The sequence below is a fragment of the Hyperoodon ampullatus genome, assembly GCF_949752795.1.
Source record: "Hyperoodon ampullatus genome assembly, chromosome: 2".
Lineage (NCBI taxonomy): Eukaryota > Metazoa > Chordata > Mammalia > Artiodactyla > Ziphiidae > Hyperoodon > Hyperoodon ampullatus.
In genome coordinates this window covers 118,394,811-118,410,306 of record NC_136915.1, presented here as the reverse complement: position 1 = coordinate 118,410,306, position 15,496 = coordinate 118,394,811, and the positions used below count along the sequence as shown (strand labels likewise).

At 38.0% G+C, this 15,496-nt stretch overlaps 1 protein-coding gene across 1 annotated transcript in view; it reads left to right on the top strand.

The window, feature by feature from the left end:
* The window catches only part of SLAMF6 (SLAM family member 6), a gene marked incomplete at both ends in the record, with an annotated part of 28,104 nt that extends 27,701 nt beyond the window's left edge, over positions 1-403 (top strand). Inside the window, one exon of the mRNA XM_079726150.1 lies at positions 350-403. Coding sequence (XP_079582276.1) covers positions 350-403 — 54 coding nt within the window. The remainder of the gene's footprint in view (positions 1-349) is intronic.
* Positions 404-15,496: the final 15,093 nt, after the last annotated feature.

Genomic DNA, 15,496 nt, shown 5'->3' with positions numbered 1-15,496 from the left:
GTAAGCCTATGACTGACACCTCTTTTTACATTCTTACCTCTCTTCTCAGACCTATGACTTTGCAAATATAGTAAAAGTAAAGGGACCATTTTACAGATGCACAAATACCAGCAGGATACAGAAAGTCTCAGGACAGCTCCAAAACATATCCAAGAAGCTATCTTGTATTAGGATCACCACACATAACTGAGTTTTTAAGCTACTTGTTTTTTAAATTTAATCCTGCTTATGCTGTCAATATCCCTTTCTGCCTGTTAGTACTCTCCAAACCACCTCTATATCCATGAGGAGTGGCCTGACGCTGTAGTCCCTATTGACTTACTTTATTTTTCTCTTTTTTCCATTACAGAAAGCCCATCTATTCCAGGACAACTGCCCTTCACAATGTCATGTAAGTTGCTGAAAATCTTCAATGGAATTCAGGAACGACACATCTTCTCCTAATCCTATGAGAGAGAACAGAGCTTGGTTTCTGGCTGACAACAGAATTTGAATATCTAGGATTATCAGACTTGAATCTGCTTACCTAGGTCAAACATTTAAGGAATAACATCATCTTCAGCATATGACCCAAATAACAATTTCTAATCAGCTCCAAGTGAAAACATACATCAGATACCATGCTTGAAAAAAATCCTCAACAAAATACTAGCAATCCGAATCCAACAATACATTAAAAGGCTCATACACCATGATCAATATCAATTGATCAATTTCAATATCTGCAAGTCAATCGGTGTGATACACCACATCAACAAATTGAAGAATAAAAACCATATGATAAGGGGGTGGAGTCAAGATGGCATTCTAGGAGGATGTGGAATTCACATCTCCTCACAACTAGGGCACCTACCGGGCACTGGTAGGGGACCGTGAACACCTAAGTGGACAGGAGGAACCCCCAGCAATCAGATAGGGCATGGGGGGAGTGTAGGGGTAGAAGAAGTGGAGGTCAGAGGGGACTGGTGCCCCTGAGGGGTGGCTGGAGGAGGGGAAGGGATTCCACGCTCGAAGGGGGAAATTGGGGAACCACTGGGAAGGCAGAGGATCAACAGGGAGTGTGGCTAGGTTTCTCCTGTCCACTTGGGCCCCCTGGAACCTGCTGAGATCCTGGGCCTGATCCTCTGCCCACCTAGGGATCCTCCAGCCACACGGGTCTGAGGGAGAAGGAGAGAGGGAAGGGGGAGCAAAAGTAAAGGCCAGACCTCCAGGACCGGCACCCCTGAGGGGTGGCTGGGGGAGGGGAGGAGTTCCTACACCTAGCGGGACCCATCCATGGTTAGGGGTCCAGTGGCTACAGGGGAGACCCTGGAGGTGACAGTGGGGGAGAGGCACAAAGGAATGGAAGGGAATGTGGCCAGTGCTTTCCCTGTCCACTTAGGCACTGGAGAGCCTGTTGGGCTCCCTGGCCTAATCCTCTGCCCTTGGAGTCTCCCTCCTTACCTGCAGAGCCCAAGCCCTGTTCCTACATCCCCACCCAGGGCTCTACCTCTACTCTCAGAGACCCCTCTGAGACGCCCTCCAATGCGGGGCCTAAACACCACGCACACACCCTCACTCAGGGCCCTACCTCCAAACTCCAGAACTCCACACTCCAGAGGCCCTCCTTTCTACGTGCTGCCTCTTCCTTTCCATGCAGGTCCTAAGCAGAGGCCCCGCCCCACGCTTGAACATCACCCAGCCTAGGCCCCGCCCCCAGGGCCTTTTCTGGCTATGTGGTCCTGAGTCTAGGCCCTGGCCCACATGCAAACGTCATGCTCCCACCTGCCTAGGTCCCGCCCCACCCTAAACTCCGCCCCTGCCTAAGTTCCACCAGCACCTAAACTCCACCCCCATAGCCAAGGCTGTTTGTTTTTTTTTTTTTCTTTTTTCCTCTTTTAGATTGGGGTTCTGTTTTACCTTGTTGATTCATTGTTGTTGATTCTTTTATATTTTCATTTTTCCCAATAAATCTTTTATTTTTCTAATTTTATTTTATTCTTTATACTTTGTTATTGTTCTCTACTTTTGGCTTGTTCCCCACCACCACCCTTTTTTTTTTCTTTTCTTTTTTTCCTTTTTCTGTTTTGGTTTTATTTTGCCTTGTTGCAGTTGTTTCAATTAAACTTTTATTTTTCCTAATATATTTTTTATCTTTCTAATTTTATTTTGGTGTTTACCTTTGATATTGTACTGCTCCTTTTTATCTTTCTTTCTTTCTTTCTTTCTTTTCTTTTACTGTGTCATGAAGCTTGTGGAATCTTGGTTCCAAGGCCAGAGGTTGGGCCTGAGCTCCTGTGGTGGGAGCTCTAAGACCAAATCACTGGACTAACAGAGAATGTCAAACCCCAGGGAATATCAGTAAGAGTGAGAACTTCTGGAGGTCCTCATCTCAGCACCAAGACCCGGCTCTATCCAACTGTCTGTAAAATCCAGTACTGGACATCTCAGGCCATACAACCAGTAAGACAGGAATACAGCACCACCCAGCAAAAAAAAAAAAAAAGAAACGACAAAAAATTATGTTACAAATGAAGGAGCAAGGTAAAAACCTATAAGCCCACATAAATGAAGATGAAATAGGTAACTGACCTGAAAAAGAACTTAGAGTAATGATAGTAAACATAATCCAAAATCTCGGAAACAGAATGGAGAAAATACAAGAAATATTTTAAAAGGATCTAGAAGATCCAAAGAGCAAACAAACCGTGATGAACAACACAATTACTGACATTAAAAATACTCTAGAAGGAATCAATAGCAGAATAACTGAGGCATAAGAACGGATAAGTAACCTGGAAGATAAAAGGGTGGAATTAACTGCCAGGAAGCAGTATAAAGAAAAAAAGAATGAAAAGAATTGAAGACAGTCTCAGAGACCTCTGGGACAACAATAAATGCACCAATTCGAATTATAGGGGTCCCAGAAAAAGAAGACAAAAAGAAAAGGTCTGAGAAAATATTTGAAGAGATTATAGTCAAAAACTTCCCCAATATGGGAAAGGAAATAGTTAATCAAATCCATACAGGAGAGAGTACCATACAGGATAAACCCAAAGAGAAACAAGCCAAGACACATACTAAGCAAACTATCAAAAATTAAACACAAAGAAAAAATATTAAAAACAGGAAGAGAAAAGCAACAAATAACATACACGGGAATCCCCATAAGGTTAACAGCTGATTTTTCAGCAGAAATTCTTCAAACCAGAAGGGAGTGGTAGGACATATTTAAAGTGATGAAAGGGAAAAACCTACAACAAAGATTACTCTACCAGCAAGGATCTCATTCACATTCAATGGAGAAAATAAATCCTTTACAGACAAGCAAAAGTTAAGAGAATTCAGCACCACCAAACTAGCTTTACAACAAATGCTAAAGGAACTACTCTAGGCAGGAAACAAAAGAGAAGGAAAAGACCTAAAAAAACAAACCCAAAACTATTAAGTAAATGGTAATAGGAACATACATATTGATAATTACTTTAAATGTAAATGGATTAAATGCTCCAACACACATAGACTGGCTGAAGGGATACAAAAACAAGACCCATACATATGTTGTCTACAAGGGACCCACTTCAGACCTAGGGACAAAACAGACTGAAAGTGAGGGGATGAAAAAGATATTGCATGCAAATGGAAATCAAAAGAAAGCTGGAGTAGCAATTCTCATATCAGACAAAATAGAATATTACAAAAGACAAAGAAGAATGCTATATAATGATCAAAGGATTAATCCAAGAAGAAGATATAACAATTGTAAATATTTATGCACCCAACAGAGGAGCACTTCTATACATAAGGCAAATGCTAACAGCCATAAAAGGGGAAATCGACAGTACAACAATCATAGTAGGGGACTTACCCCACTTTCACCAATGGACAAATCAACCAAAATGAAAATAAAGAAGGAAATAAAAGCTTTAAATGACACATTAAACAAGATGGACTTAATTGATATTTATAGGACATTCCATCCAAAAACAACACAATATATTTTCTTCTCAAGTGCTTATGGAACATTCTCCAGGATAGACCATATCTTGGGTCACATATCAAGCCTTGGTAAATTTAAGAAAATTGATATCATATCATTTATCTTTACTGACCACAGTGCTATGAGAAGATATCAATAACAAGGAAAAAACTGTAAAAAAAAAAAAAAAAAGAACACATGTAGGCTAAACAATACACTACTAAATAACGAAGAGATCATTGGAGAAATCAATGCAGAAATCGAAAAATACCTAGAAACAAATGACAATGAATACAAAACCACCCAAAACCTATGGGATGTAGCAAAAGCAGTTCAAACAGGGAAGTTTATACCAATACAAGCCTACCTCAAGAAACAAGAAATATCTCAAATGAACAACCTAACCTTACACCAAAAACAATTAGAGAAAGAAGAACAAGAATAAAAACAAAACAAAAAAAAAAACCCAAAGTTAGCAGAAGGAAAGAAATCATAAAGACCAGGTCAGAAATAGATGAAAAGAAATGAAGGAAACAGTAGCAAAGATCAATAAAACTAAAAGCTGGTTCTTTGAGAAGATAAACAAAATTGATAAGTCATTAGCCAGACTCATCAGAAAAAAAGGGAGAAGACTCAAATCAACAGAATTAGAAATGAAAAAGAAGTAACAACAAACACTGCAGAAACACAAAGCATCATGAGAGATTACTACAAGAAATTATATACCAATAAAATGGACAACCTGGAAGAAATGGACAAATTCTTAGAAAAGCACAACCTTTTGAGACTGAACCAGGTAGAAATAGAAAATATAGACGGACCAATCACAAGCACTGAAATTGAAACTGTGATTAAAAATCTTCCAAGAAACAAAAGCCCAGGACCAGATGGCTTCACAGGCGAATTCTATTAAACATTGAGAGAAGAGTTAACACCTATCCTTCTCAAACTCTTCCAAAATACAGCAGATGGAGGAACACTGCTGAACTCATTCTACAAGGCCACCATCACCCTGATACAAAAACCAAACAAATATGTCACACACACACAAAAAAAAATATGTCACAAAAAAAGAAAACTACTGGCCAATATCTCTGATAAACATAGCTGCAAAAATCCTCAACAAAATACTAACAAACAGAATCCAACAGCACATTAAAAGGATCATACACCATCATCAAGTGCGGTTTATCCCAGGGATGCAAGGATTATTCAGTATATGCAAATCAATTAATGTGATACACCATACTAACAAACTGAAGGATAAAAACCACATGATAATCTCAGTAGATGCAGAAAAAGCTTTTGACAAAATTTAACACCCATTTATGTTAAAAACTCTACAGAAAGTAGAGGGAACCTACCTCGACATAATAAAGGCCATATATGACAAACCCACAGCCAACATTGTTCTCAATGGTGAAAACCTGAAACCTATTCCATTAAGATCAGGAACATGACAAGGTTGCCCACTCTCACCACTAGTATTCAACATAGTTTTGGAAGTTTTATCCACAGCAATAAGAAAAGAAAAAAAAATAAAAGGAATCCAAATCGGAAAAGAAGAAGTAAAGCTGTCACTGTTTGCAGATAACATGATACTATACAGAGAGAATCCTAAAGATGCTACCAGAAAACTACTAGAGCTAATCAATTAATTTGGTAGAGTAGCAGGGTACAGAATTAATGCACAGAAATCTCTTGCATTCCTATACACTAATGATGAAAAAAATCTGAAAGAGAAATTAAGGAAACACTCCCATTTACCATTGCAGCAAAAACAATAAAATACCTAGGAATAAACCTACCTAAGGAGACAAAAGACCTGTATGCAGAAAACTATAAGACACTGATGAAAGAAATTAAAGATGATACAAACAGATGGAGAGAGATACCATGTTCTTAGATTGGAAGAATCAATACTGTGAAAATGACTATACTACCTAAAACAATCTACAGATTCAGTGCAATCCCTATCAAACTACCAATGGCATTTTTCACAGAACTAGTACAAAAAATTGCACAATTTGTATGGAAACATGAAAGATCCCGAATAGCAAAAGCAATCTAGAGAAAGAAAAACGGAGCTGGACCTGGACTTCAGACTATACTACAAAGCTACAGTAACCAAGACAGTATGGTACTGACACAAAAACAGAAATATAGATCAATGGAACACAATAGAAAGTCCAGAGATAAACCCACGCACATATGGTCACCTTATTTTTGATAAAGGAGGCAAGAATATACAATGGAGAAAAGACAACCTCTTCAATAAGTGGTGCTAGGAAAAGTGGACAGCTACATGTAAAAGAATGCAATTAGAACACTCCCTAACACCATATGCAGAAATAAACTCAAAATGGATTAAAGACCTAAATGTAAGGCCAGAAACTATAAAACTCTTAGGGGAAAACATAGGCAGAACACTCTATGACATAAATCACAGCAAGATCCTTTTGACCCTCCTCCTATAGAAATGGAAATAAAAACAAAAGTAAACAAATGGGACCTAATGAAACTTAAAAGCTTTTGCACAGCAAAGGAAACCATAAAAACAATGAAAAGACAACCTTCACAATGGGAGAAAATATTTACAAGTGAAGCAACTGACAAAGGATTAATCTCCAAAATATACAAGCAGCTCATGCACCTCAATATCAAAAAAAAATAATAACCCAATCCAAAAATGGGCAGTAGACATTCCTCCAAGGAAGATATACAGATTGCCAACAAACACATGAAAGAATGCTCAACATCATTAATCATTAGAGAAATGCAAATCAAAACTACAATGAGATATCATCGCACACGGGTCAGAATGGCCATCATCAAAAAATCTAGAAACAATAAATGCTGGAGAGGGTGTGGAGAAAAGGGAACACTCTTGCACTGTTGGTGGGAATGTGAATTGGTACAGCCACTATGGAGAACAGTATGGAGGTTCCTTAAAAAATGAAAAATAGAACCACCATATGACCCAGAAATCCCACTACTGGGCAAATACTGAGAAAATCATAATTCAAAAAGAGTCATGTATATGGAAAGCTGATTCACTTTGTTATAAAGCAGAAATTAACACACCACTGTAAAGAAATTATACTCAAATAAAGATGTTAAAAATAAAATAAAATAAAATAAACAAAAAGAGTCATGTACCACAATGTTCACTGCAGCACTCTTTACAATAGCCAGGATATGGAAGCAACCTAAGTGTTCATCGACAGATGAATTGTTAAAGAAGATGTGGCACATATGCACAATGGAATATTTCTCAGCCATAAAAAGAAACGAAATTGAGTTATTTGTAGTGAGGTGGATGGACCTAGAGTCTGTCATACAGAGTGAAATAAGTCAGAAAGAGAAATACAAATACCATATGCTAACACATATATAGGGAATATAAAAAATAATAATCCTAAAAAAAGGACCTAGGGGAAGGACAGGAATAAAGATGCAGACATAGAGTGTGGACTTGAGGACACGTGGAGTGGGAAGTGTAAGCTGGGACGAAGTGAGAGAGTGGCATGCACTTATATATACTACGAAATGTAAAATAGCTTGCAGGAAGCAGCCTCATAGCACAGGGAGATCAGCTCCATGACTTGTGACCACCTAGAGGGGATGGATGGTGGGAGGGAGATGCATGAGGGAGGAGATATGGGGATGTATGTATGTGTATAGCTGATTCACTTTGTTATACAGCAGAAACTAACACTCCATTTTAAAATAATTATACTCCAATAAAGATGTTTTAAAAAAAGAAAAAAATTCCACATATAAGCAAAAAAAAAAAAGAAATTAAATTATTCTTTAACACCATATACAAAAATAAACTCCAAATGGATTAAAGACCTAAATATAAGACCAGATACTATAAAACTCATAGTGGAAAACATAGGTAGTACCCTCTTTGACATAAATTGCAGCAATACCTTTTTCGATCTGACTCCCAGTGTAATGGAAATAAAAACAAAAATAAACAAATAGGACCTAATTAAACTCAAAAGCTTTTGCACATCAAAGGGAACCATAAGCAAAACAAAGACAACCAACACAATGGGAGAAAATATTTTCAAACAATGTGACAGACAAGATCAGTCTCCAAAATTTACAAACAGCTCATGCAGCTCAATATCAAAAAAAAAAAAAAACACAACTCAATCCAAAAATGGGCAGAAGACCTAAATAGACATTTCTCCAAAGAAGGCATACAGATGGCCAACATCGCTAATTATTAGAGAAATGCAAATCAAAAATACAGTGAGATGTCCCCTCACACCAGTCAGAATGGTCATCATTAAAAATCCACAAATGGGCTTCCCTGGTGGCGCAGTCATTAAGAATCCGCCTGCCAATGCTGGAGGTACGGCTTCAAGCCCTGCTCCAGGAAGATACCACATGCCACGGAGCAACTAAGCCTGTGAGCCACAACTACTGAGCCCACGTGCCACAACTACTGAAGCCCATGCACCTAGAGCCCATGTTCCTCAACAAGAGAAGCCACAGCAATAAGCCCACGCACCACAGTGAAGAGTAGCCCCCACTCGCCACAACTAGAGAAAAGCCCGCATGCAGCAACGAAGACCCAATGCAGACAAAAATCAACAAAATAAAATAAATAAATAAATAAATAAATTTTTAAATATAAAAATAAAAAATAAAGTCTTTTAAAAAATCCACAAACAGGGCTTCCCTGGTGGCGCAGTGGTTGAGAGTCCACCTGCCAATGCAGGGGACGCGGGTTCATGCCCCGGTCCAGGAAGATCCCACATGCTGCGGAGCAGCTGGGCCCGTGAGCCATGGCCGCTGAGCCTGCGCGTCCGGAGCCTGTGCTCCGCAACAGGAGAGGCCACAGCAGTGAGAGGCCCGCGTACCGAAAAAAAAAAAAAAAAAAAAAAAAAAATCCACAAACAATAAGTACTGGAGAGTGTGTGGAGAAAAGGGAACCCTCCTACACTGTTGGTGGGAATGTAAATTGATACAGCCACTATGGAGAACAGTAAGGAGGTTCCTTTAAAAACTAAAAATAGGGACTGCCCTGGTGGCACAGTGGTAAAGAATCTGCCTGCCAATGCAGGGGACACGGGTTCGAGCCCTGGTCCAGGAAGATCCCACATGTCACGGAGCAACTACTGAAACTGTGCACCACAACTACTGATCCTTTGCTCTAGAGCCCACAAGCCACAACTACTGAGACTGACTGCCACAACTACTGAAGCCTGTGCACCCAGAGCCCGTGCTCCACAATGAAGAGTAGCCCCTGCTCTCTGCAACTAGAGAAAGCCTGTGCACAGCAATGAAGACACAACGCAGTTGAAAATAATAAATAAATAAATGTAAATAAATTTAAAAGATTAAAAAAAACAACAACAATTAAAAATAGAGCTACCATGTGATCCAGAAATCCCACTCCTGGGCATATATCTGGAGAAAAACATGGTCCAAAAGGATACATGCACCCCAATGTTCATTGCAGCACTGTTTTCAATAACCAAGACATGGAAGCAACATAAATGTCCATCAGCAGATGAATTGATAAAGAAGATGTAGTACATATATACAATGGAATATTACTCAACCATTAAAAAGAATGAGATATGCCATTTGCGGCAACATGGATGGACCTGGAAATTATCATACTAAGTGAAGAAAGTCAGACAGAGAAAGACAAATATCATATGAACTTGTTTATATGCGTAATCTAAAAAAATGATACAAAGGAACTTATTTACAAAGCAGAAACAGACTTACAGTCTTAGAGAATGAACTTATGGTTACCAGCGGGGAAGGGTGAAAAAAAAAAGTCTGGATATTCACTTTCTGTTTGGTAACTAAGCAAATGGAGTTATGGTTGGCAGAGAGATTATAATTCAGAAGACAACCACTTCTCTCCTTTTAGAGAGCAGCAGGATTGTGACTCACTGGGAGGCAGTAGAGTTATATTGGTTATATGTGTTGTCTCTGGAGTTGAACAGGCCCATGCTCAAATCGTCATACATTATTTACTAGATATACCTCCTGGGACATGTTACTTAACCTCTTGGAGCTTTGGTCTCCTAGACTGAAAAAGGAGGCTAGCAGTACCTCAGCCCTCTTATTCAAACCAGGAACCTGAGTTATCGCTGGCTTCAGCTTCTCTATCACCAGGCCCTTTGGACTCTACCTCCAACTAGTGGACCTATCTACTTTTCTCAAAATCTTCAACCACCATCCTATATACAACCATCATCCTCTCAGCCTGGAATACTGCAATAAACTCTGAGCAACTCTCCCCAACATTTGCCCTTGGCTCCCTCCAATCCATTCTCCATGACACAACAAAAGTATTACTATTAATATAAATCAGAGCCTTCACTTGTCTGCTTAAAATCCTGCAAGACTTCCCAGTAACATAGTTTTGGATAGTCTGGCCCATCCCAGCCTCAGCTAGCATCATTCTCCCTCCACTGTCTTTATTTAGCTTCCTTGATCTTCTTTCAGCTCCCCTATTAGAGGAAAGAGTACTCTATGTTAGAGTTATTTACATCTGCCTCAAGGCCCTTCCTCTGCCTGCCTGGATCCTCCTTATTTTTAGATGTCAGCTTACATATGTCACCTTCTAAGAGAGACCTTCTCAGGTCCCTCTATCTGAAGTAGATCTCCCTATTATTCAGTCACACCTTTCATGTCATTTATCATGTGTCATTAAATATTTATTTTTATTTGTTTAATGTCTGCTTTTCCTTCTATACCATAAGCTCTTCAGGAATAGGGACCATGACAATTTTGTTTATCACTGTATCCCTAGCACCTAGCAGAGTATCTAGCACAATGTTCAATAAATATCTTTAATAAATAAATAAATAAAATATGTAATAGAGTTTTGTGAGAATTAAGTAAAACAATGCACCTGAAACCCTTACCATAATGGTTAACACATAAAAGAACTCAATAAATGTCAGCCAGTCATCATTATTGTTGTGTTGCTGTTATTATTATTATTAAATTACATTCTCCTGCACTGACAGAATCTTCTTACATGCCTTCAGCACAATAAGAAAGGAAAAAGGATAATTGTCTGTGTATGCCACTTCCACATTATTTCCTACCTTTCCTCTGCTCAAATTTTCTAATTCCATTCTTTTACCTCATATGAGAAATAACCCTCCTTTTCCTCTGGGGTGAATTCTCTTTAAAAAAAAAACACAAAACTTTATTGAGGAACGACCGACATACAAAAAGCTGCACATACTTAATGCAAACAACTTAGTGAGTTTGAGGATAAGTATACATTCATGAAACCATCATCACAATTAATACTATAAACATATCCATCATAACCAAAAGTTTCCTCTACCTTCTTTATTTTTTTAATTTTTAATTTTTTGTGTGTGATAAGAACACATAACATAAGATCTACCCTCTTAAATTTTTAAGTGTATAGTACAATGTTGTTAACTATAGACACTATGCTATGCAGTAGATCTCTGGGACTTATTCCTCTTGCATAACTGAAACTTTATATCCTTGACCAACACCGAACATTGTAGCTTAGCCTAGCCTACCTTAAATGTGCACAGGACACTTATGTTAGCCTACAGGTAGGCAAAATCATCTAACACAAAGCTTATTTTATAATAAAATGTTGACTACCTCCTGTAAGTTATCGAATACTGTACTGAAAGTGAAAAATAAAATGGCTATATGGGTACAGAATGGTTGTAAGTGTATCAGTTATTAACTTCATGATCATGTGGCTGAGAGGGAGCTGTGGCTCACTGCCCTTCCCAGCATCACAAGAGAGTATCATACCACATATTGCTAACTGGGAAAAGATCAAAATTCAAAGTATGGCTTCTACTGAATGCATATCACTTTCACACCATTGTAAAGTCAAAAAATTGTAAGTTAAACCATCATAAGCCAAGGACTGTCTGTGCTTACCTTTACCAATGGGATTTATATTTTCATATGCTTTGGTGTTGCTGTTTAGCATCTTTTCATTTCAATATGAATAACTTCCCTTAGCACTTCTTGTAAGGCAGGTCTAGTGACGATGGACTCCCTCAGTTTTTATTTGTCTGGGAAAGTCTTTATCTCTCTTTCATTTCTAAAGGAGAGTTTTGCCAGGTATAATATTCTTGTTGGCAGTTGTCTTCTTTCATGACTTTGAATATATCATTCCACTCCCTCCTGACCTGCAAGATTTCTGCTGAGAAACCTCAGACAGTTTTATGGGGATTCCCTTGTATTTGACAAGTCATTTTCCTCTTGCTGCTTTCAAAATTCTGTTTTTGACTTTTGACAATTTAATTACAATGTGTCTTGGTGTAGACCTTTTTGGATTCAACTTTTTTGGAACCCTTTAGCCTTTATGAATCTGTGCATCTATTTCTTTCCCCCAGATTCAGGAAGTTTTCAGCTATTATTTCTTTAAACAAGCTTTCTGCCCCCTTCCTCATTCTCATATTTTTTGTTCCACTGTGGTGCTAGAACCTCTCAACTGGACTCTGGAGCTCTCATAAAGGTATTTTTGTCCATGAATGGTTGTTAAGTTGGTGTTTCTGTGGGAGGACGAGGGCTAGGACCTCTTATTCCACCATCTACCTGATGTCATCCTAATATATCTTTTCTTTAGTGTGTATTTTTCTGATCACAAAATAATAAATATATGCTCATTGTAAATTCAAACATTCCACAAGCAAAAATCCCCTACAATCTCTAAGATAACCATCATTAATGATTCCATATTAAAAGAACAAATTTTTCACCAGAATGAAATTTTTTTAGAATTTGTTTGGGTTTTTTTTGCTTAAGAATATTTCTTAAACAACTTTCAAATGTCAAAATATGTAGCTCTACTACATTCTTTTTGCTTTTGATTGAATTTTATCAGTTTTACCTACAGATAGTTAAAATTAAAATAGTGCTTTAAAATGCATAAAACAACTAATTACAGTCTCATTTTATATTCCCCTCTCCAATACTTCCCCTTCTCCACACATCTACACACAAAAAATATTATGTATTGACTTTTTATGTGTTTAAATTCATTCTTTCCCTGCCTGATTCTCCTAATACAAAGACAGCTCAATTTTGGTTAAATACATATTCAAATGCTTTCATCATTATCACCATGTAAAATATTCTTGGCTGCTGAGCCAAGAAGTGACTACAATTCCATTTACCCCCTTGTACAACTCTCAGTTTTTCTTAGAGTGAATTGCCTCATTTTCCATTTTGCTTTGTTTTCATTGAACATCTGACTGTCTTCCCACACTCTCCACTAGTTCTGTAAAAAGTGATTTCAATATAATTCTCCATCCAGTTAAGTCTGTTAAATAATTTATCAGCTTCATGCTCTTCTAGAGACTTAATTCTGACTTTTGGAGCATCTGACCTCGTATTCAACCCTGAACTGGTGTTTTCTATGCCTGAGGCAAAGCAGTTGTTTTGGAACTTCCCTTTGTCATCATCTTAGACAACCATTTTACCTACCTTCTCTGTGAGAGACCCTAATTTTTGTATCTCATGATTTTCTCTATATACCTCTGAATTGTTTAAATAGTTACAGTAAGGGTGTATTGTTTGGGGGATTTTAAACCAGTCAAATTCTTCTAAAATTTTTAATTAAGTTTTTTAATTAACTATAAAATTTTAAACAACACAGGACTGTTGGAGAGAGCCCATGTGCTGGAGACTGTGTAATGAAGACCAGCTCTCAAGACCTCAAGACTTAATGGGAAGGGGTGGAATAGTTGAGTAGGGAAGAACTGAAATAATGATGGGAACAATATATGAGCAAAACAAAATTCACCAAAGTTAAATTAATCTCAAATACTGGTTACTAATTACATTATCAGTCAGTGGAATAGGACAGGACTGAGAAATTTGTTCAGGAAGAAGGAAGGACTTCCAGGGATAGAGTCATGGAGGCATCAAAGAAAAAAAGAAGAGAGTTACTGCTATGCTCATGCAAGATGGCCTAAAGTTTGGGGGAAATCTCTTTAGGTAGACAAGAGAATGCCTTGTTCTCAAGGGGACCAAGAAAAAAAATAAGATTTCCAAGGTCTTTCAGAGGGTAAAAATGAATAATCTGGAAGTCAGGGCAGGTAGAGAAATGTTTTCAACATCTAGGATGCCCAAAACCAGCAAAATAATAATAATAATAATAATGACCATGGCATGGAAGGGACTGCTAAACGGTCAAGATCAGGAAATCTACCAGAATTCACCTTGAGTCTGGGCAGCACTGAGGAAGATCACTACTAAAACAAGAACTAGGAATTTGAGTTGCTTCTCAGTCTTCTTCTGAATCTCTTTCTCCTCTGTAGGACCAGTAAGGACTGGAGATAAGGCTCAGACATGGGCCCCTTTTACTTCTCTTTCTACGTCTTATTATATGATGTCAACCATTTCCATTGCTTAATTACAATTTATATGCTAATGGTTCCCAAATTTATATCTTTAGCCCTGGCCTCCTGGCTTACCTCACAAACTGCCTACTTAGAATCTTTGATATGTCTAATTCACATATCAAACTTAATATGTCAAAAAGAAGAAAAAAAAGAAAACTCTGGATTTCCTCTCCAAGTCTTTTCTTCTACTACTCTTTCTCATAAGAGTAAATAGCACCACTGCTGTAGGACACTCTCAGTCAGAGCTCCTTTATAGGCCTGAAGACCACTCAACTCTCACCATGTAATTAATTACTTTTTCCTTTCTTATGGGAAACAAAAGAAATTAACCAACCGTAACTAATCTATTGCTCTGTAGGTAAACACATGAAGAACTGGATGCTCCATTCCCAAAAGATAAATTATGCATTTTGCCATCAGGGAAGAAAATATGCAATGCTTACAAAATTTCAACCCAGAAAAAAACCTTTCTATGTCCAGAAAGTAAGCTTGTTCTTTAATAGAATGGAGGAAACGATATCACCATTAAACTGCTTTGATTGAGATAAGATGATTGTGATTCGCTGTCCTGGGAAGGTAATAAAGGGGAAGAAAAGTCCTTTTCCCTTTTAAGCAGACCCCAGTCACACCAACTGGCAGTTCCAAACCTTTGGCATGACCTCCAAGACCCCTACTACATCGTCACTCCTTTCACAGTATCCCAGCCACACTGGTCTTCATTCAGCTCCTAGAATTATCCAAATTCTCTTGCTTCTGTGCCTTTACATATTCAGTTTCCTCTGCAATGCCTTCTATACATAGATACATACACACACACACACACACACACACACACACACACACAGAAGCAGGCTGGCTAATTCTTATTTAGTCTTCAGGACATAGCTTCTACATCATTTCTCCAGAGAAGTCTTCTTTGACATATTTATCCTTACCTCTAGTTAAGTCAGCTACGCCTGTTATATTGTCTCATAGCTCCCTGTATTTCTTTATAAAAACTGTAATTTTATAAGCATTTATGTAATTTTATGTTTGATATATCTATATATCTAGACATATATCTCCACTGGCCTCGAAATTCCAAGAGGATAGAAAATTCCCCAGAACCTCACATGTTACCTTGTTCATCAAGTAGACA